Source organism: Lathyrus oleraceus, chromosome 6 (genome assembly GCF_024323335.1).
Source record: "Lathyrus oleraceus cultivar Zhongwan6 chromosome 6, CAAS_Psat_ZW6_1.0, whole genome shotgun sequence".
In the NCBI taxonomy this organism is placed as follows: Eukaryota; Viridiplantae; Streptophyta; class Magnoliopsida; order Fabales; family Fabaceae; genus Lathyrus; species Lathyrus oleraceus.
The window spans coordinates 72,540,756-72,564,581 of NC_066584.1; the positions used below are offsets into that span (position 1 = coordinate 72,540,756).

The 23,826-nt window shown below is 33.4% G+C and overlaps 1 protein-coding gene and 1 pseudogene across 1 annotated transcript; one reads left to right on the top strand and one right to left on the bottom strand.

Annotated features, from left to right (window-relative positions):
* The first annotated feature begins 2,849 nt into the window (after positions 1-2,849).
* On the top strand, positions 2,850-4,058 carry LOC127094086 (uncharacterized). Its single transcript, XM_051032956.1, has 2 exons — positions 2,850-3,435; positions 3,544-4,058. Exons 1-2 carry the CDS (start codon positions 2,850-2,852, stop codon positions 4,056-4,058), a joined length of 1,101 nt encoding a protein of 366 aa, XP_050888913.1.
* A 15,530-nt stretch (positions 4,059-19,588) lies between these two features.
* Positions 19,589-23,446, bottom strand: LOC127094087 (vesicle-associated protein 4-2-like; annotated as a pseudogene).
* Positions 23,447-23,826: the final 380 nt, after the last annotated feature.

A 23,826-nucleotide genomic window follows, 5' to 3' on the forward strand; every position in this document is an offset into this window, starting at 1 on the left:
AAAGAAACACATAAAACCCTAAAAATAAAAGTTAGGATGGACTCTCCTTAGGGAAAGTTAGAGAACTCCCCAACAGAGTCACCAGCTATCGCAACTGGAAAGTTACAGAGTCGCCATCATCCTTTATTAGTCTTAAGGAACAAGGAAATAATGATAAAACCTAAAGTTAAGGTGAGACACTAGGGTTCAGGAGTCGATTAAGCAAGGAAAAGGTATTAGGAACCCCTCACCTTCATTGTACTCAATGGGATCCTCCTCTAATTCTAGGGTTACTAGGTTTTCCTAAGAATGTTTTCTCATATGAGAAAATGTTGAAAAAATGGACAAAAGAATGTTTTTGGTTATTGTACTCGCTAGAGTGCTACAACTTTATGCCTACATACCTTCAAGTTTGTTGAAGGAACAGAGCATCGTAGTTTGTATAGAAAATGTTTGTTTGTTCTCAATACATCGGGGCGGAGAAGTATTTGATTTGAAAATACCTCAATGTACTAAGGCAAAGGACTTAAGATTTGAATGTGTGAAGGTTGATTTTAGTTGATTTGTCGATTACAAAATGTGATGATTATTTTGATTTAGAAATTAGATCAAATGTTATACTTCGTAAGAGTCGGTACGAGAACCTCACTTAGAGTAGATCCTTTTGCAAATATTGTCGCCCGAGGTGTATACCTCGTAAGCTTCAATGTTTCAAAGGGGTCCATGACTCTAAGAACCTTTTAGAACATTGAACCTTTGGCCAACTAGAAATGATGGTTGCGTAGTATGGATTCCCGAGGTGAATACTTCGTAAGAATCGATACGAGAACCTCGCTCAGAATAGATTCTCTAGATGGAGTTGACGATCGGAAAGTATTTTCTGTAAGAGTCAAACATTCTTTTGAATCCATGACTCTGAGTACCCTGTCTAGAACCATGTCGATGGTTGCGTAGTGTGGACTCCCGAGGTGAATACTTCGTAAGAGTCGGTACGAGAACCTCACCCAGAATAGATTCCCTTGATGGAGTTGACGATCAGAAAGTATTTCCCGTAAGCGTCAAACATTCTTGTGAATCAATGACTCTGGGGATCCTTTGTAACAAAGTCCTAGACCATACCCGGTGAGAACCTATTCTTGGAAAGCAATCAGATTTATCCATACCTCGGACCTTTGAACCATACCAAAAAGAAACATTGCATCCATCCATTCATTGCATACGCATAAAAAGCAAAACTCTTAGTTTGAACCAAGAGTTTTGCAAACAAGATGCATCCATACATGCATTCATACATTTTCAAAATAGAGTCTCATTCCGTCCTTTCTTCCTCCAGTTTCACGCTGAATCTTCAACACCGATACAATACTCACGCTCGAGCAAGACAAAGAATGGTTGAACAAGAGCAAGAGAGAGCCCGAATTAGAGCTGAACTAGACGAAATCAAGGGAGACATGTCCCAGATGCGAGAAATGTTGCAAGCGTTAACCTTCAGGTTTGAGGTTCCGCAAGCGACCATGATTTCAGAGACCACGGGTCTAGCAGTGGAAGTCCAACCTCAGAGGACGTTACCCTCAACCCTTCCTCCATATGGGCTACCGTATGACTTCGTCCCTCAAGCGGAGGTAGTGCACGACATGGGGCAATCTGTCCAACAAGCCGTGCCATTACCGGTTTACACCGACGCACGTCCAGTCATCCATATTGTGGTTCCACCAGCTGCCTATGCTAGGCATATTCCTCATTATGAAGATCAAAACCACATGTATCAGACTGTCGACTCAACTGTTGCTGGTGACGAAGTAAGGCTTGAGGATTTCAGAGAAGTAAAGGAGAACATGCAGCTCCTCGAGAAGAAGTTCTGAGATCTAGAAGGAGACCACGTCTTTGGATCTGCTGCCAAAGAAATGTGCCTGGTATCCGGGTTGGTGATTCCAGCCAAATTCAAAACTCCAGACTTCGACAAATACAAGGGGCATACTTGTCCAAAGAGCCATCTCATCATGTATTATCGCAAAATGGCTGCACACGTGGAGGACGACAAGCTGATGATCCATTGTTTTCAAGATAGCTTGAGTGGGGCTCCTTCCAAATGGTACCTAAGTCTGGATCAAAATAGGATCAAGTGTTTCCAAGACCTGTCAGACGAGTTCATAAAACATTACAAATACAATATGGACATGGCGCCTGACAGAAGACAGTTGCAGAGCATGTTTCAGCATGATAAGGAGTCCTTCAAGGAGTATGCTCAAAGATGGAGGGAACTGGCTTCTCAGGTCGAACCACCTCTGGCTGAGAAAGAATTGGCTGAACTATTTATTGACACTGCCCAACCTCAATTCTACGAGAAGATGGTTGGAAGTGCTTCCCTGGGATTCTCGGAGCTTGTGGCTATAGGAGCTCGCGTCGAATATGGTGTAAGAAATGGAAAACTGGCGGTTGTAGCTGGAACTTCAAACGCTAATCAAAAGAAGTTCTCTGGAGGGTTTCCTAGGAAGAAAGAGGGGGAAACAAATGTTGTGACTGTTGGTCAAGGAAGAGCTCCTCCAAGAAGGAGACCACAACAGTACTCACCACAACACTATGGTCAACAACCAATTCCCTACCAACAGCCCATGTATCTCGTCCAGTATGCTCCGCAACCGTATGTAGCTGCTGTGACGCCTGCATTCAATCAACAGTCTACTCAGGCTTATCAAGCGCCTCCAGTCTATCGACCAGCTCCAGTTCAACAACGTGTTGCGGCTCCTCCAGCGTATCAATAAGCACCAGTAGCTCCTGTTTATCAACAACCGAGAGCTCAAGCGCCAAGGAAAAATGCTCAAAACCAGAATAGGAGGCAAGGGGAGAGGGCGACCTTCAATCCAATCCCAATGTCGTACACTGAGTTGTATCCCTCCGTATTGCAAAAGGGGTTGGTGGTTCCTAGACCTATGGGACCTCCACCTGATCATCTGCCTCCATGGTACAACCCTAATGCACACTTTCCTTTCCATGAAGGTGCCCCCGGGAATGACCTAGAGGGTTGTTACGCTTTAAAGCATAGGGTTCGTGAACTGATTGAGAGCAAGATCTTGTCTTTTAAGGACATGGGACCGAATGTGAAGAACAATCCTCTTCCTCCCCATGGAAATCCTGCGGTAAATGCCATTGAGGACGCTTCTGTTGGTGTTAAGGTTGATAAGGTGGATGATGTAAAGACTCCTTTGGCAGCATTCCATGCCCGATTGGTGGAAGTTGGCATGATTAATGTTAATCATGAAAATTGTGAAGAGTGTGCCACATACCCAAAGGGATGTCAGGTGGTACGAGACAACATTCAAGATTTGATGGATAAAGGAGTGCTTCAAATATCCAGTGCTGTGAAGAACGAAGATGTGTTGGTAATTGAACCTTGTTTCAATGTACCTGAACCAGTTGAAATCCCATATTATAGTGGTGGAGTGGTTCCAGTGAATAGTAAGTCGTCGCTTGTGGAAATATGTATGCCCACGCCTTTTCCCTACGAGAGCACCAAGGCTGTGCCTTGAAAATATGAGATTACTGTTGTGGATAAGGTTGTTGAAGGAAGTGCAGACGCTGAAGTGACCGAAGCTGTAAGTGAAGACGTCGCCAATATTGCAAGAATGAGCAGAATGACCCGTAGTGGTCGAATCTATACGCCTGAATTCAATGTGACTCCTCAAGGGCCGGCCAATGAATCAACAGTTATAGCTCCCACTAAAGAACCCGGAGTAGTCCAATCCAAAGATGCTGTGGAATTCTTGAAGTTAATCAAGAGAAGTGACTACAAGGTTGTGGACCAATTGCATCAAACACCATCTAAGATCTTTATTTTATCTCTGCTATTGAACTCCCAAGCCCATAGGGAGGCTTTGTTGAAGGTGCTTGCTCAAGCTCATGTAACACAAAGCATAACAGTAGATCAATTTGATGGAGTAGTGGCAAATATCACAACCTGCAATACTTTGAGCTTCAGTGGAGAGGAATTACCTGAGGATGGACAAAATCACAACCGTGCTCTCCATATCTCGGTGAAATGCAAAGATGATTCTTTGGCAAGAGTTTTGGTTGATACCTGATCTTCTCTTAATGTTATGCCAAAGAGAACACTCGCCAAGTTATCTTATCAAGGACTAGCTATGAAGCCTAGTGCCTTGGTAGTGAAAGCTTTTGATGGTTCCAGGAGAACCGTGATTGGAGAGGTGGAACTGCCCATATTGATTGGCCCTCATGTATTCCCGATTAATTTCCAAGTCATGGATATTAATCCAGCGTATAGCTGCTTACTGGGACGTCCTTGGATTCATGCTGCAGGGGCAGTTACCTCCACCTTACATCAAAAAATGAAGTTTGTAGTGGACAATCAATTAATCATCATTTCTGGAGAGGAGGACTTTGTGGTCAGTCACCTTTCATCCTTCAGATACATTGAGGCTGATGAGGACGCTTTGGAAACTTCTTTCCAAGCTCTTGAAATAGCCGATGCCACTTTTGTGGAAATGAAGGACCCTGTTGGGAAAGCTTGTTCATCTTTCACGTCTCTGAAAAGCGCAAAGTCTAGCATCGAAGGAGGAAACCCTGAAGGTTGGGGTCAACTTATTGATATTCGTGAGAAGCATGATCGCTTTGGTCTGGGATATGTGCCTTCCGCTGCGAAAGGAGCCCGAGTCCCTGCAAAGGACAACACGCGAAGCATCTAGGAAGTATTCCTCAGCACAGGATTCATCCATGGAGATCAGGTCAATGCAATTGGAGATAGCACCGAAAACGAAGATGAGCCATGTTTGGTTTACCGGTATGAGACAGCTTTGAACAACTGGAAGGCGGTTGAGATCCCCGAAATTTTTCCTTTGTCAAAGTAATAATTGTTGTATTTTTCCTTTCAAATCCTTAGCTCTGCCCAAGGCTAATGGATCATGTTGTAGGGCCCATTTTCATTTTCAAATAATCATTATCAATGAATGAAAGGCATTTTGTTAAATTCTTATTATTCATTTATTTTGCTTTCTCTTAAGAAAATGGCAACCTTTTCAAAAACAAAAAAAAACTTTTCATTTATGCATCTTTTAATTTTACTTTTCTAAAAGAAATCAATCATTCAAACATGCAGAATAAATGATAACCCCGTTGAATCCAATGACTTTACTACCTCTCATAACTTTGACTCCCCTATTTACCAAGCGGAAGAAGAGGGTGAAGGAGATTGTTACATCCCCGACGAATTGGCAAGGCTGCTCGAGCACGAGTCCAAAGCCCTTCAGCCACATGAAGAACCGGTGGAAACAATCAACCTTGGCACAGAGGAAGAGAAGAAAGAAGTCAAGATCGGCACCACACTTGAAGTCAGCGTCAAAGAGAGATTAGTTAAGCTGCTACAAGGATATGTGGATGTATTTGCATGGTCATACCAGGATATGCCAGGTTTGGACACCGACATTGTAGAGCACAAGCTCCCGCTTCAGCCAGACTGCCCGCCAGTAAAACAGAAACTCCGAAGAACGAGACCAGATATGGCTCTGAAGATTCGTGAAAAAGTCAAACGACAATTTGACGCTGGTTTTCTCGCAGTGGCGAAATACCCACAATGGGTAGCTAATATTGTACTTATGCCCAAAAAGGATGGAAAGGTGAGGATGTGTGTTGACTATAGGGATCTGAGCAAAGCTAGCCCAAAGGACGATTTCCCTCTATCATACATTGATACTTTGGTAGACAAAACTGCAAGATTTGCTGTCTTCTCCTTTATGGATGGTTTTTCGGGATACAATCAAATCAAGATGGCTCCAGATGACATGGAGAAGACCACTTTTATTACCCCTTGGGGCACCTTTTGCTACAAGGTAATGCCTTTCGGTCTCAAGAATGCTGGGGCAACTTACCAAAGAGCTATGGTCACTCTTTTCCATGATATGATGCACAAGGAGATAGAGGTCTATGTTGACGACATGATCGCCAAATCTCAGAATGAAGAAGATCATATGAGCCATCTGAAGAAGCTGTTTGAACGCTTCAGAAAGTTTAGATTACGATTAAACCCTGCAAAATGCACATTCGGTATCCGTTCAGGGAAGTTGCTTGGTTTCATCGTTAGTCAACGAGGAATTGAGGTGGACCCTAACAAGGTCCGAGCTATACAAGAAATGCCTGCTCCACGCACCGATCGAGAGCTCAGAGGCTTTCTGGGACGTTGGAATTATATCTCAAGGTTTATCTCACATATGACGGCCACATGTGAGCCTATCTTCAAATTGCTTCGAAAAGATCAAGTTGTTGAATGGAATTCTGATTGTCAAAATGCTTTTGAGAAGATCCGTCAATACTTGTAAGAGCCTCCTATTCTGATTCCACATGTCCCAGGAAAGCATTAATCATGTATATGACTGTGCTTGAAGGGTCAATGGGATGCGTGTTGGGGCAGCATGACGAAACTGGTCGGAAAGAACATGCTATTTACTATCTGAGTAAAAAGTTTACTGATTGTGAAAGTCGATATTCTCTTTTGGAGAAAACTTGTTGCGCGCTAGCATGGGCCGCTCGTCGTTTGAGGCAGTACATGATTTGCCATACTACTTTGTTGATCTAAAAAATGGACCCAATAAAGTATATCTTTGAGAAACCTGCCTTGACTGGAAGACTTGCCCGTTGGCAGATGCTTTTGTCAGAGTACGACATCCAGTACGTAACCTAGAAGGCAATCAAGGGAAGTGTGTTAGCAGAGTATCTTGCTCATCAACCAGTTGAAGACTATCAGGCGTTGAAGTTTGATTTCCCCGATGAGGATATCATGGTGATAAAGGATTGTGAGATCCCAGGCCCAGATGAAGGACCAGAACCAGGATCTCGATGGAAGCTCGTGTTCGATGGTTCTTCCAATTACATTGGTCATGGTGTGGGAGTTGTTTTGATGAATCCAAATGGTGGCTTTACCCCTTTCACAGCAAGGTTGTGCTTTGATTGTACGAATAATGTCGCAGAGTATGAAGCTTGTATCCTTGGTCTGGAAGCCGCAATTGATCTCCGAATCAAGATCCTTGAGGTGTATGGAGATTCAGCCTTAGTGATCTATCAAGTCAAAGGAGAATGGGAAACTCACGATGCGAAGCTGATCCCGTATCGCGCTCATCTTGTGAAGATGATAGAATACTTCGACGATATCACTTTCCATCACATCCTAAGAGTAGAAAATCAAGTGGCTGACGCTTTGGCAACATTAGCATCAATGTACCAAGTCAGATTCCATAATGAAGCTCCACTTAATCGAATCGAGCGAAGAGATGAGCCTGCCTACTGTCAGCTGATTGAAGAAGAAACTGATGGTAAACCATGGTTTCATGACATCAAGCGATATCTTTTAAGTCAAGAGTATCCAGAAGATGCTACATTGTTGGATAAGAAAACTCTGAGGAGGTTATCGTCCAAATTCTTTTTGAGCAATGATGTGCTTTACAAGAGAAACCATGACATGGTTCTGCTCAGATGCGTGGATAGACACAAAGCAGACATGTTAATCAAGGAGATTCATGAAGGATACTTTGGGACCCATGCCAATGGACATGCCATGGCCAAGAAGATTTTGAGAGCTGGTTATTACTGGTTGACCATGGAGTCCGATTGCTTCAGCTATGCTAGGAAATGTCATAAATGTCAGATTTATGCTGACAAAGTGCATGTATCGCCAACACTGTTGAATGTTTTGACATCACCTTGGCCTTTCTCAACGTGGGGCATCGACATGATTGGTGCTACAGAGCCTAAGGCTTCCAATGGTCACCGCTTCATCCTGGTTGTCATCGATTACTTTACTAAATGGGTGGAGGCTGCTTCCTACACCAATGTGACGAGACATGTGGTAGCTCGCTTTATCAAGAAGGAGATTATCTGCCGCTATGGAATCCCAAGCAAGATTATCACAGATAACGGTTCAAACTTGAACAATAAGACAATGACAGAATTAGGTGAGAGTTTCAAGATTGACCACCATAATTCTTCTCCATATCGTCCAAAGATGAACGGTGCTGCTGAAGCCGCCAACAAAAATATCAAGAAGATCCTGCAAAAGATGGTGAAAACTTATAAGGATTGGCACGAGATGCTACCCTTTGCTTTGCATGGATACCGGACCTCAGTCCGCACTTCAATAGGGGCAACCCCATTCTCCTTAGTGTATGGGATGGACGCAGTTCTCCCAGTCGAAGTAGAGATACCTTCAACGAGAATATTGATGGAAGCCAAGCTGGAAGAAGCTGAATGGATCCAAAGCAACTATGATCAACTTAATCTCATTGATGAGAAGCGGATGACCGCACTGTGCCATGGACAATTGTACCAACAACGAATCAAGAAGGCATTTGACAAAAAGGTTCGTCCTCGAGAGTTCAAGGAAGGAGATCTCGTGCTCAAGAAGATATTTCCAGTACACAAAGATTCACGTGGGAAGTGGACTCCCAACTATGAAGGCCCATACGTTGTAAAGAGAGCATACTCTAGAGGTGCTCTATTTCTCACAACTATGGATGGCGAAGAGCTCATTCACCCTGTGAACTCTGATGCAGTCAAAAAATACTATGCCTAACAAATCCCGGTGGACTGAAAACCCGAAAGGGCGGTCCAGGAAAAAGTTAGGGATAAAAAAAATGGTAGCTCGCTAAGTTGAAAACCTGAAAGGGCGACTTAGGCAAAAAGGAGCGTCCCGGTGAATTGAAAACTCGAAAGGACGATCCAGGAAAAAATTAGGGACAAAAGGCATAGACTGCATCAGTTCGTCACTGATCAACACAGAAGAGCTAAAAATGGAAGATCAATCTAGTTACTCCCTTCAGAAGCGAGGTCTCGTGGAGTCATTGTTATTAGGGATAGTAGTAGTCATTGCGATTCAATGTAAACCTTTCCCTATTGCCATTTTCAAATTTGTAACATTCCATGGAGCTATGCCATTTGTGTGCTACCATTCTTGAATAAATACAAGTTTGCCTATCAAATCCTATCATTTGCTATTTTTCTCTGGTTTTCTTTGTTATACAAAATGTCATTTATTTGTTAATAATGAATTTTGAACTCAAAAAGAATTTTTCAACATATTGAGAAACACAATTTTGCTTTGACATGTGGAAATATTAAAAGGAAATCTTTCGTCTTTCCCCGCAAGTCTCAAGTTGCAAGACTCCCCTTGGATGATCAATATCTATCTCCAGAGAGCACAAATTTATCATTCTCTGGAAGGATTATTGGGTCAGTTGTAACTGTTCAGCTTGATAGATCCTCCTTTGATGCATTTACTCACTCCTTCGGTTGAGTTATTGGTGTTGAGGATTCAGTACCTCCATAAAGCTTTCCCTAATTTTCAGTCTGTATATTGTCAGCATTTGCATTTCATGATCATTCATACATCATGCATATAAGCAAAATCCAAATCATGCATAACCTGAAGCACTTCGCGCTCATTTGCATAATCTCAAGTCTCGTTGTTGATTGTATCCCTTGACCTCTAAGACCAGTTGTTACTGGCATCGTCTGTTAAGTCTGGTTGTCACCAGTGTCTTTGACCAAATCCAGTTGTAACTGGTATCCTTTAAGGTCGGGTTGTAACCAGCATTTATTTTAAACCCAATTGCCGTTGGCATCACTGTCAGTCTGTTTATAAATACATTTGTGATTGATATCTGAAGTTTGGTTGTCGCCAACATCATTTCAAGTTCAGTTATTGCTAGAAAATTCCGTTGTAGCCGGTAATTGTTTACTAATGACTTTCATCAAGTCCAATTGTTGTTGGCACGTACAAAGAGTAATTTCGGGACAAGGTTATGATGGTCCTAGCAACATGCAAGGAGAGTTATTTTGGTCTTAAAAGTTTGATATTAAGGAAACATCCATGTACATTTTATGTACATTGTTTGCTCATCAATTACAACCTATTTTAATACACTACTACTAAAAGGGTTTTTTATTTGGTTTGGTGAGTGAAATAATGAAGGGTGATATAAAAATTGCGCTACTTTTCTCCTTAGGCCACTAGCAGAGGTGAAAAACTGAAAAATGTGCTACTTTTCAGCTCACCTTTGTTGGGTTAGTTAACCGAGGTAAAATATCTCATTTCCCTTTTTGCTGGTAATAATACCTAAGGGAAATCCCTTGTTTACACAATTTTTGTTTTAACTAATATTTTTCATTTCAATTTACAAATCATCAAATTTGTTTACAAATTTTGAATCTTCCTTGTCATCATCATCATAAAAATATCAATATAATCACTAAACATTAAATCTAAACAATAACAACAACAAAATCAATATAACAACAATAACAACACTAACATTAATCCATATTAAATCTCAACAATAACAATAACAACAATAACAAAATTAATATAAGCGTTAAACAATAAATCTCAATATAACAACAACAACAATAACATTAATCATTTTATTTGACACAACAACAACTAACACTCCTAAGTTACACATATACTTTCCTAATTAACATTAAACATTTTTAACAAACATTCATTTAAGAAAATAATTTTAGAAATTACAAGAGAAAAAATTACATTAAGGAACTAACCTTGAAAAGTTTTTTGCTCTTGCAACCCATCCTAGAGAATAGTGTTGCACTTCATGCAACTGCTTTCATTATCACTATTTTCATTGTGTTAAGTTTGCCTTTGATTGGCTGGTGAGAGTTTCATGCAGATCACTGATATTTCATATAGATTAATGAGTTGACAATGTCTTGACTGTAATTATTTATAAATGTACGACAAAGATTTAGTTACTTAACTTTTTCATCAAATTGGAAAAATAATTTCTCCTCGGTTGCTAGCTCAACTGAGCTAATAAGTCTTAAATAAAAAAAATAAAAAAATAAAAGTCTATAAAATGTAGTTGTTGGGATTCGAAAGAGGGTTGATTAAAACTTTTTCCCTTGATTGCCAGCTCAACCGAGATAATAGGTCATAAATAAATAAATAATAAAAATCGCTAAAATGAAGTTAATGAGATTTGAATGGAGGATGCTCAAAATATTTTCCCTCGGTTGCCAACTCAACCGAGATGATAGATCATAAATAAATAAAAGACGCTAAAATGTAGTTTCTGAGATTCAAAGGGGCTGATCAAAACTTTTCCCCTCGGTTGTTAGCTCAACCAAGGGAATAAGTCAATCCTATTGATTAAAATTTCAAAATTTTCGCTGCATTTTATTATCACCTCAATTAAATATTCAATAATGGTAAAATATCATTAGAAAATCTATTGTTTATTATAGTGGTAGCTAATGCTAAAGATCACCTTCAAGTCTGCTCTCTTTTTAGCTTAATAACCACTATAATAAATATTGTTGGAGGATCTTGCAAACGCAAGGACAAGCTATATGAAAGACAAAGTCTGCTCTCTTTTTAGCTTAATAACCACTATAATAAATATTGTTGGAGGATCTTGCAAACGCAAGGACAAGCTATATGAAAGACAAATGATCAAAATTTGAGATGCATTGAAAAATAGAGAAATTGTTAGTGAAAAAAATTTGAATTAGGAAACTAGTCTCAAACGATCTAGTGATAGTCGTTGGAGTTTTCATTTTGAAACTTTTGTGATTTTACTATCGATGTATTGTTCTATAACTAGTGTTTTTGAAATGTTGAAATAAGATGTATCTACTAAAGGTGAGACAAATAATCTTTTAATTCTAATGAATCATTTTGATTTTACGCTCACGTTATATTTGATGAAAAATGTCTTTAAGCATTTCAAATGAATTGCACATTACAAAATTTTCTTGTCTCCATTGTAAAATTTTCCATGAAATACATGATGTGTTATTTTAAATTTTATTGTCTCCCTTATTTTTATATAAACAAATTATATTATTAGAGTACAAGGGGTACTCTTGCCCAAATGATTATAAATTCATAAGAAGTGCTATGATTATTCTCTTAACACGAGTTTCTAACATTCACTCTTTTATTGAGTGAAACACACTTTAGAAATAGATCTCACATAAAGTGGTAGGACCTACATATGTTTCATCTAATAAAAGATTGAGTGTTAAAAATAAAGGTTTGCTAACATTCCTCTAAATTTATGAAGTCGTGAGGACTTTTACATCGATCATAAAATTTATTGTCCCTACTATAAAATTGTCTATAAAAACGTGTTCATAATAAAGTGGAAAAAACTTTCATGGAAGAAGAGTTTTTTTTAAGTCATTTGAGCGTTCACATCAAGTGAGAGATATTACATATTAATTCAAAATTTTAAGGTATTTGGTCTATAGGTCTTCTCACTTATAAAATATTCAACATTCACTTTTTCATCCGATGTAAGAGTCATACTCACACTTGATATGTCAACAATCTTCCCCTCAAATGTGAGTTCATCCATTCCTATAGGTATTCTCCCCACTCAAATGAAAGTTTTTTCATTCAAATCTACTTGCATCGTTATTGAATGGTCCCATATGAACATGCGGCTTGAACATCCTTGTTAGAAACACTTTCGATACAAGGAGCCCTAGTCGAACTAAACTATAATACCACTTTCGAATCATGAGGGAGTTCAAAGATGATCACGCCAGATTTTAGTAACAACCATACAAATGAGAGAAACACCGTATATTAAATCAAAACATTAAAATATTAGATATATGGATCTTGTCAATTAGAAAGTGTCATATTTTTATATGATGTAAGTCACACATACACTTATATTTAATATATTAAAAAATTTAATGGAAAAAGGTTGCTCTTCACCGATAAATTAAAAATGCCAACTCACATTATCTTGAACTTGAGTTCAAACTACTGGTTCTAGTCATTCCCGAACAAATTTCATACTATTGGGAGAATAATAAATTACTTATCCCCAGACAGAGTATAGCCATGCAAGTTGATGGCAGAGGCAATAATGAATGGAGACAGAAGTAACATCTAATATTGAAAATGAAATGAAATGCAAATTTCAATGCACTCCAGCGCAGTGTCACTGACACCGTAGTAGTGGGGCTTGTCTTTTCTTGTCCAGTAACCACTAGACTTTTTTACGGCCCCTTTTTTTTATTTTTTATTTCTTAAATATCCTATTCTGAAATTCTCTTTTTTAGTATCCATTTGTGCGATGAATGAATGGATTGTTGAAGATATTTTGATATAGTATGGTTAATGATTGACCGAACAATTGAAGGAATAATTTTTTTAATTTAAATATATTTATTATTAAAAATATTTTTCAAATCTACAAAAATATTATTGATTTTTCAAGTAAGTCTACATAGATGTTATTTATTAAATTTTAATATTAATAATAAATATTTTTTAAATATAATTTTATTATTAATAATAAAACCGCTAAGAACTTTTCATAGATACAATTAATGATATAAATAATTATATTAATTAAGTATATAAATAATTATAATAAATAATGGATACTAATAATGAAAATATATTTTCAAAAACATCTTTTTCAGATACTATTATAAAATTATAATCTCTACATAGTATATCTTCAAAGTATATAATTCAATTTAATACTTTATAATATTGTCAAATTAAAATATATCTTCCAAGTATATAATTCAATTTAATATTTTATAATATTGTCAAATTAAAATAATTTTTATTATAAATCAATTATAATTTATCATACTTTATTGTTTAAACATTATTTTTCTGAAAAATGTGTTGTTAAGATAAATGTTAAAGAGTATATTTTATACGTGAAAAATATTATTTTTCACTAATGTAATTAGTTAATTTAACTTTTTTTTTATTTTTTAAATAAAAATAATTATAATTATAATATCATAAAAATTATATACATATTTTATAAAGAGTATATTTTAACCACAAATATGTATCTTGTATATAATTTTTATAATATTATAATTATAATTATTTTTATTTTAAAAAAATTTAAATTAAATAATATTATTAGTGAAGAATGATTTTTTAATATATAAAATATACTCTTTAACCTCTATGGAAAGATTTGATTCAATGTTATTCGATATTTCTTTTGGTGTTTGAGCTTTGAGTTTTGAAGTTTGACCTAATTTGGTCAATACTTTCACCAGATTCATAAAATCAATAATAAACCTAAATATATTCTAAATAATAAATATTAGTTTAATAATACTACCACTAATGATTAAATAAATCTTGACTAAATAATAAAATATTAACCTAATAATAATTAATAATAATCAATACCTAATTAATCTAATTGATAATATATTTTAATTAATAAACTAACCACGGTTAATAGTAGTCCTTGATAACAATTGTTTATAATAAAAACTTATTTAAATTTACCCTAAAATTTATATTTAACAATAATTTAATTATTTAATCTTAATAACTAATCATAAACACTAATAATACTAATAGTTTCTTTAACTAAAAAATATAATTCAAACCCAATTTCTAATACTAGTCAAAACAATACAAGTTATACTCCCATAATTATTAATAATATGCCTATTAAATCAGTCCTAACTTTTTCAAATAATTTAGAAAACTATAGATTCCTAAAATAGCAACTAAAATCCTTAATGTAAGATCCAGCTCCTTTAAGAGAGAATAAAAAAAAGAAGTAAAAAAGGGTCCCTCTTTGACTTCTTAGGTTATTGGGGTTGACCAGATGACTTGTAGGCCATGGACATGTTAGTGGTCTAACCTCTTATGTTAGGAGAAGAGTGGTCAAAATTAAGTGCAGGACAAACTCTTTAGCCAGCCTGAAGGGATTCATGTTCCTCCTAAATGGTTTTCAGTTCTTTATCAAGCCCGAGATTCATCTCATTAGTAGGGGTAAGAAGAATTAGTCTATGACTTAGGCCTATTTTACAATCTAAATTACAAGTCTTAGCTCATCCTCCTTCTAGTCAAACGAATTACCTACTTCAAACAATGGATGACCCATAACGTAACTCCTCATGAAATAAGTTTCCATGTTCTCAAGAAGTTTTTGGGCACCCAATTGTGATTATTTGTTTGAAATCACATGCAATTCTATAATAGTACGTGAAAGAGATGTTTTGAAGATATATTTTCATTAATAATATCCATTATTTATAGGCTTAAATAATATAATTATTTATATCATTAATTATAATTATGGAAAATTCTTAGCGATTTTAATATTAATAATAAATGTTTTTCATATACCACTTTTACAATTATAATTTTATTTGAAAAATATTTATTATTAATAATAAAAATTAATCAATAACATTGGATAGACTCGAATATCATGAAGAATCAATAACATCTATATAGATTTGAAAAACATTTATTAATAATAAATGTATTTAAATTAAAAAAAATTGTTCCTTCAATAACTCGGCCAACCATCGGCCGAGTCCACACTCATTTTAGAGTTCACATGGTTTTAGATTTCCTAGTTCTAGGAAAATCTATACCGTCATTTTAGATGATTATGGTCTTAGACTTTTTCATATAAAAATTATAAACGAATGTAAAATATGATAATTTTACAGAATTATTTTTATTAACAACTATTGACTATATTAATGTGTCTCTTGTTATCAAATATATTTTCCATTTTTCTATTATAAATATAATCGCGTGACATTTCATAAATCTATTTATTTTATATAAACTATGTAAAATTAATGTAATATATAAGGAAAAGATAATTTAGAGAAATATATATATATATATATATATATATATATATATATATATATATATATATATATATATATATATATATATATATATATATATATATATATATATGGGCATACGCATATACATGTTAAATAAATTATAATGAAAAGGCACTAAATGATGTTGAATGATATTAAGTATATGATTGAGTGTTTTTTAAATATAAATTATTAGTAAAGTTATTTTCGTTTATAAAAGTAGTTTTTTTTATATATATAAATAATTAATTATTTTTTTCATATGTAAATATTATTTTTATTTTAATGATATATAAAATATATTTGAATCATTAGTAAAGTTATTTTTATATATAAAAAAATTTAAATCAATAATTATTTTTTCTTATGTATTAATATTTTTTTATTTTTATAATATTTATAAAAATATTTGAATTAATAATAAGGTTTTTTCCGTTTATAACAATAACATTGTTTATAAAAATATTTGGATCAAGAATATATTTGTTTCAATATTTTTAATTATACATTATATTAGTATAGATAATAATAGTAATCAAACATTAAATTTAAAATTCTATTAATATCGTATGAATAATTTCAAAGATTATTTAAATATTATATTAGAAGTTATACTTCAATTTAAACATAGACGACTTCATACCATTGTTAAAAAAAAAAGAGAAGTATTATTAATATTCCAGTGCTACATTTATTAATATAATAAATAATTTTTGAAACATGGACTTAATTTATTTTTTCCGTTTTATATAATTTTTATATTAAGTAAAATTTATTAAAATTTTACTGATTTACTACATAATCTTTTTGCGTAATTTCCACGATATGAGAAAAAAATTATTAAAATTTTATTTACATATTTAGATCATTAATTTTATTTTTCCATTTCATATAATTTATGTAATATGAGAAAAAAAAATCTTGACTCACTCCATAATTCATTATTGGATTAGTAGTTTCATTTTTTCTATTTCATATAATTTTTATGAGAAAATAAAATTTATTAAAATTTTATTGACTCTACATATTTTGATCAATAATTTTATTTTTCCCGTTTCATATAATTTTTATAATATATAAGCATGAAAAATTTATTAAAAATTTATTGACTCATTATATAATTCATATCAACGAGGGATTTATAGTTAAAGTATGCATTAATAATATATATTAATATTTGAAAATTGTATTTTAATTTAAAGATATTTAAGCTTTTCTTTATGACTATTTCTATGAAAGCTACACAACAATGTAGAAAAAACTTTATCAGTTAGTTACCTTAGTTTCAGAAATATGTTGGGCATTTGACAATTGGTTGTTTGTTTTGTTCAAATCATGATGAAAAGTTATATTAACATTGAAACGTGATTGGTGGATAATGTGTTTGCTTTCCAAGAACATAAAGATTGTAAAGCATAGCTAGTAATTGGGACTGCTCATAACAGTACATTAAAGCAGAGCTAAGCATAGAGAGATGAAAGACTTACATTAAACGTGAGACTGTAAATAGATGTATTTATGAAAGAAACTTGAGAATTGACAGTTTGTAGTTGTTTGAAATACACTTTCTACTTGATTTAAAATCTAGTTGATGGGAGAAAGAAAACCAAAGATGGGAAACATCAAGTCTGCAATATGAAACCAAATAAAAAAGTGATAGTAGACAATATGAAACCAAATAAAGATCAGTACTTAATTTCAAATACTTTAGTTTTAAAAACTTAAACTAAAACTTAATTATCACCGTGTAAAAAACTTAGAGCATGTTTGGATCTCTTCTCAATTTTAATTTTTAAAATCTGTTTTATAAATCTATTTTATAAATTTGTTTTTGAGAAAATAAAATAAAAAGAATTCATTTGATTATTCAATTTTTAAAAACTATTTTAAAAATTAAAAAATGAAAAAATATGTTTGATTGTATAATTTGTCAAAACTGTTTTTTTTAAATAGGACAATATAATTGGTTTGATAATCTATATTTTAAAAATCTGTTTTACTAAATAAAAATAATTGTGATATATTTTTTGAAAATATTAAAATTCAGCTAATATAAATTTAAGTTCATTAAAATATTTTTAATAATTAATGATAAAATACACAATTCAGTTAATGTATAAAAATTATATTTGAGTGTTGGTTTGAATATATATACACAATTAACTTAATGTATAAAAATATACTATTCACTTAACGAGGATTAATTAGAGAGAAAATAATTGAGTGAGAATTTTAATTTTCATTAACAATATACGAGGATTAACAATAGATTGAGAGTGAAATATTACAATTAAAAAATATTGCAAGTAATTATTATAATCCGATTAATGAAACCGTATTTTTTTTCCATCTTACCTCAATTGAAAATTGAAAAGTAAAACTGAAAATTGAAAATCAAAACATATTTTGATAGTTTCAGTTTTTTAGATTTTAAAACACTGAATTTTAAAAGTATTTTTAAAAATGGTTTTGAGAAACAAATGTATCAAACAAGTTTTTTGTATTTCAATTTTAAAAAATCATAAAACTGTTTTTTAAAACTGTTACAACCGGGCCCTTAGTTTCAAAAACTTATTTTCAAATATTGATGACATTGTAATTGTCCTTGACATTTATTTATTTTATGTATCTTTAATTTATAAGAATTCAAATATGGTATGTATCCTCTATTAGAGAGACGGTGTTGGAATATTTTATAATTTAAATATTATTTAATTATTATATTTCAATAATTATTATATGAATATATATTTTTTAATTATATTAGCTATTTATTAAATTAAGAGCCTTAATTGATTAAGTGGTCAAATAAATTTAAAAGATTATTCAGATTTCTATTTAGTAATTAATTAATTGATTAATTGGGTACGCGCTCAAATATGAGTGGATGTCAGATGACCCATTTCTGAATACTGGGAACCCTAATTGAACATCATCTTATATATAGGCTATGATCCCCAATATACTGTACGCAAGTGGTTTATCTCTTCTCCTCATCTGAATAATATTCAAGATATTAGGAGTACCGATCGAGGAAGAACCATACAAGCCACCAAATGTTTGTCTTCTAAAATTACTTTCTCAATAGGTCCAGATATTCCTGCAATCTCTTCTCTCATATACTAACATGTCGTAAATCATGTAATTATATACATTTTTGTATTATCTATTCTATTCCGCACTAAAGTATATGACATAATATGAAGAACTTGTATATATGATTAATTATTATTGATTTAATTCCAACATCGTAGGTCCGTGAAGAGCAATCTTTTTTTATAGATTAGTTTGTGAAATGATTAAATAATTAAAGCAGTTACATGAAAAATGGTTAGGTAACATTGAGGGTTAACTTTGCACAGCTTAAGTACAATACATATGTGCAGTTGGATTTTGACAGTTACTTTTCCCAAGCATGGGTGTGGAACCGTAATTTACAATCCTCCAATTCGAAGAGAAAAAGTGCAATAAGTTTCTCTTCAAGTTGTTGTAGTTGATATATACATGGATTATTGGAAAAAGTGCAGTGAATATGTTAACATCACATAATAGTGTTATATCCATGAGAACACAAAAAAATATAGCAGCACGTGTCACATCATATATAGGCTAGGAAAAATGCAAAGCAGAGCTGCACATGTGATTACATGAAGTGAAAAATACAATGGAAACAAAAACAATAATAATCACATGAAATGAAAAATCCATTTCTCAAAGTAAAGTCGATTATTGTATTAATTAATTCACTCACATTTTAAGGTACATCACAAACATTGTTGAAAATGAAGAAAAAATAGAAAATAGATAAGTGTTTTCCCAATATCTCTTCATACCAAATTGTATATGTTACTCAACCATTAATTGAAAAATTAGTACCTCCAAGAAATTAAATTTCAGAACATACAAAAGATCTTTGACATAAGGTTATAAGAAGAATGAAGTAAGTAGTACTTTACACTGTACACTGAATAAAAACATCACTTTCAACTTGGTACTTCACCAAGTATCTTTCCCTTATTTATTTCTACATAAGAAAATGTTATTCAATAAATATAAGTTCAGAGAAAGATAATGCAATATAAAACATAAGCTATAAGTTATTGTCATAAGTTGTTTTCATAAGCTCTCTTAAACCGTCTCACATTTATGTAAGTGGATAAACTCAAATAAGTTAGAAATGTAATTTTCTAACCCATTCATCTATAATAAGTCCTTCTCCAACAACTTATGGACCTGTCTGCTCGGTGGTTTCGTCCGTGCTTCCAATGCAGCCTCCGTCTCAGCTAACTGTCGTTTAGCCTTATACATGGCCTTCACAAGAATCAAAACTTTTCAACTATGACTTCAGATTAAATTATAAGGCCATAAAATATATTAGAGATGAATCTAATCTTACAGGGCTATTCCGGCCAGGGTCAAGAAAAAAAAGAATAATTTTCTCAACAGCTACTTGATCGTTTTGCTCTTCGAACTACGGGAAGAAATCATAGTTTTTATGATCAATGTAATGGTACTCAAAGCAAAGTTTTCTTATTTGGTTAGTTAAAAAAAATTAAGACCATGATCGACACATTTGGTTAAACTAACTTTTGTAAATATAATATGATTTTATAAAATATAAAAAAATCATGAAAACTACAATGTTAAAGAGAAATAACACATTACTGGTTCAAGTACATAGTCCATTTCACCTTGTAGTTTTAGGCTCATGATTTTCAATTTATCCTTGCTTTTTTGATCAGTTGGCTTTTCGTAGTTCTCTGGTGGTTCAATAAACTTGAACACTTCAAAAAAAGTGAGATAACTCTAAGAGGATTCAGAAAATTCTAAGCATTTGATAGTTTTTGGTTAACAGAAATTTAGAATGAGATATTATCGATGGAAATTATACTTTCACCATGTGAAATAATGTCATATAAAGGACACATGTAACAACTTTTAGGCGTAATTGTTTGAAATAAAGACAAAATAAAGTATAAACATTAGTGTTAAGTAGTGACCTTAACACTGGATTAGTAGAAAGAAAAGAAAAAACCATTAACATATAAATTCACATTTATATCTGCAGTGAGATTGGCAGAATCTAGGGGAGTTGAAACAATTTTTGCAAAAGAAAACATAATACATAATCTACCTCGATAAACTGGTTACTCATATAACCCCGTACCTTAATAAAACATTTATAACACATAATCTATTAGATGCTTTGTGAAGGTGTGAAAAACACAAGAAGGGAGGGGGGGGGGGGGGGGGGGGGGGTTTGAATTGGGTTTTAAAAACAAAAGCTTTTTAGCAATTCAAAAACATCACTTAAATGTTAATAACAAAGAGATAAAAACACAAGTATTTTTATCCTGGTTCGCTTAAAACTCAAAGCTACTCCAGTCTACACGCCAAGGTGATTTCACCTTATACACAAGGACTTAATCCACTATAATCAACTGATTATAATAATTACAAAGAATAACATTCTTTTTCTTCTCAAGGATCCGAGTATACCCTAGCCTCCTTAAGGAATCACAAAGAATAACCTTCTTTGTTTTCTCAAGGATCCTATTATACCATAGTCTCCTTAAGGAAAATCAAACAAACAGTTTGAATAATATTTTATATGTTATAAGTTTCTTCTACACAAGCAGATTTTACACAAATGAATTACAAACACTTATAGAAAAATTGTGTACAAAATTGATAGCTTTTCACAAAGAAATAGACTTGTCAAATGTTGTAGCACTTCAGCGTTTTCTTCAAGTCTCCAAGTCTCACTTATATAGCATAATAAAAAAGACTGTTGGAGGGAAAAACGGGGAAATCAAATAGAGAGATTGTCCACTGTTGGATAGGTGAAAAGAGTGATACTACATACTGTCCTTCGCTCATAAATTCAGTGACATGTGTGATGAATAGTACTGTCCTTGCCCATGATATCAGGTAGTGGGAATAATATTTGATTTGTATTATGTACTATTTGATCACGTACCCATTTGATCTTATATTCAAGTTCATTGGCTTTTGATGAAAGTTGATGAATCATGAAATGAAGAAACATATAACTAGATTCAGAAACTTTGGAAAGTTCGGTCAAAACCTTGACAACGTTAGCAATATGGCTTGAGATCTTCAGTATATTTAGAATCTCCAGAGTCTTTAGAATCTACAGTCATAACCTTGATAACCTCAACATTTGGCTTGAGATCTTCAGAATCTTCAGCTTAGTAACAAAACTTCAGAAGCTTGTCATTCTTCAGAAGCTTGACTATCAGAGTCACGTCTAAAAGCAGAAATGGAGAAAACGTTGCAACAACAACCTAACGTCTCTTAAAAACTTCTTAGGAGTGAATCATCACAGAAGCAGAAAGAACATTACAACAACAACTTTATATCTTTCAGAACTTCTCATGATTAGCGCATAGGCGAAATTTGGAACACAATGTTCAGAAACTGATGACGTTGCATGTCATATACTCAGAATCAGAACTGACTGTTAATGCTACACAATAATAAACCACTAGGGTACCAAAATTATTCTCACACAAATACAACATTGTTATCATAAAAACTCAAGGTATAGATGCAAAACTAAATCTTGTTCTAACAATCTCCCCCTTTTTGATGATAACAAAAACATGTATTTTAATGAACAGTTTTGTACAGGGTAATCACAGAAGGATACATCTTACAGAAGTACAAAGCTCCCCCCTGAGATGTATAGTCCTAAAAAGATAAAATCAAAATGAAAGAACACTTTCTTAATTAACCTTTTTGAAGTACCAGAATGATCCTCCACCAGAATATGGTTTATCTTCAGAAGTTACTTGAACTTATCTAGAGCATGCTTGTCAAACTCAACATTCTGATGACTTCACATCATAAGCTTGGTTGAATTCTTTTGAAGAAGCTTCAGAGCCTGGTTCTCTTTGAAATTCTTTTTCAGAGTCTGATTACCTTTGAAAAAATCTCTTTGAATATTTGAAAGATCTTTCAGAACCTGGTTACAAATTCTTCTTTAAAGAGCCTGATTGCCAAGTCCGATTATCATGGAATATTCAATTCTTCAAATCTTGATACCAAGTTCAGAGCCTGATTTTGAATTACTTGAGGACTTGATGCTTGGTTCTGATTCACTTTGATCTTAATAACTTCAAGAGCTTCTGATGTTTTGAACTTATCTCTGCAAAACAATTAACAAACTATTCTTCGAAGTAGTTGTTATCAGAAACATTAATAAATGTTTGGGTTCTTATTCAAGAATATAGGAATATCAAAATCAATTACGATTCTTCCCCTTAAATATGTTTCTCTCCCTTTGTCATCAATCAAAAAGACAAATATAAAATGTAACGAATATATTAGAGAGAAGCATAATAATATTTTCATTAAAAATTCCAGAAGGAAGAAAATATGCAATCATGATTACAAAGACAAAAATACTTAAAAACATAATAGAAATACAAAAAGTACTCAAACAAACATAAAAAGCACACAGACACTTAGACAAAATAAGAACACACACGTGCAAAGACTATTTTGAAAACTAAGGGTTTTAGGGAGGGGGAGGCAGCGACGAAATAACTAGGTAGTCATCCGGTAGATTTAAGGGATCCACCAATGGATCAATATTACCCTCGAGGAAAATTTCTATGTAGTACGCCAAGATTTCTGGAGGATCGATCTTGGTGAAGATAGGATAGTTTTTTGATGGGATATTACTACCGCAAAGTTCTTTCTTGGAGGGATGAGTGTTCTTATCAGTGACTGACTGAGGAGAAGATTGAGGTTGAGCTTGTTGTTGTTGTTTTTGATCAGCCATTGACGAAAGATGCAGATGAAGAAGAACAGTTGCAGAGAGGGTATTCGAAGGTTTGAAAGTGTGGGAGTAGTTGTGAGCATAGTGTGAAAATGTGAGTGAAATGGGTTTATATAGAAAATAAGTGTTAGTACCTTAAGATTGGCATTAATTTTGTAAAACAAATAATGTAATCACCTCTGTTGTTTTAATATGTTGGGTTGAAGAAGTTCAACATCTGGACCAACATGTCATGTAAGATGTCACGACATCGGGACTGTGACATCTCACATGTGTATAAAACTGAATCAGTTAATTCTGGCTTGGTTTGTGATTAATTAGGAGATCTGGTGAATATCCTAACTCCTGTGTGGAGATCTTGAAGATTCAATCAGAAGATTTGG

Coding starts and splice junctions, on each gene's coding strand:
- LOC127094086 (XM_051032956.1), top strand. CDS start 2,850: ATGTCGTACACTGAGTTGTATCCCTCCGTATTGCAAAAGGGGTTGGTG. Junction 3,436..3,543: donor TGGAGTGGTTCCAGTGAATA/GTAAGTCGTCGC, acceptor AGGTTGTTGAAG/GAAGTGCAGACGCTGAAGTG.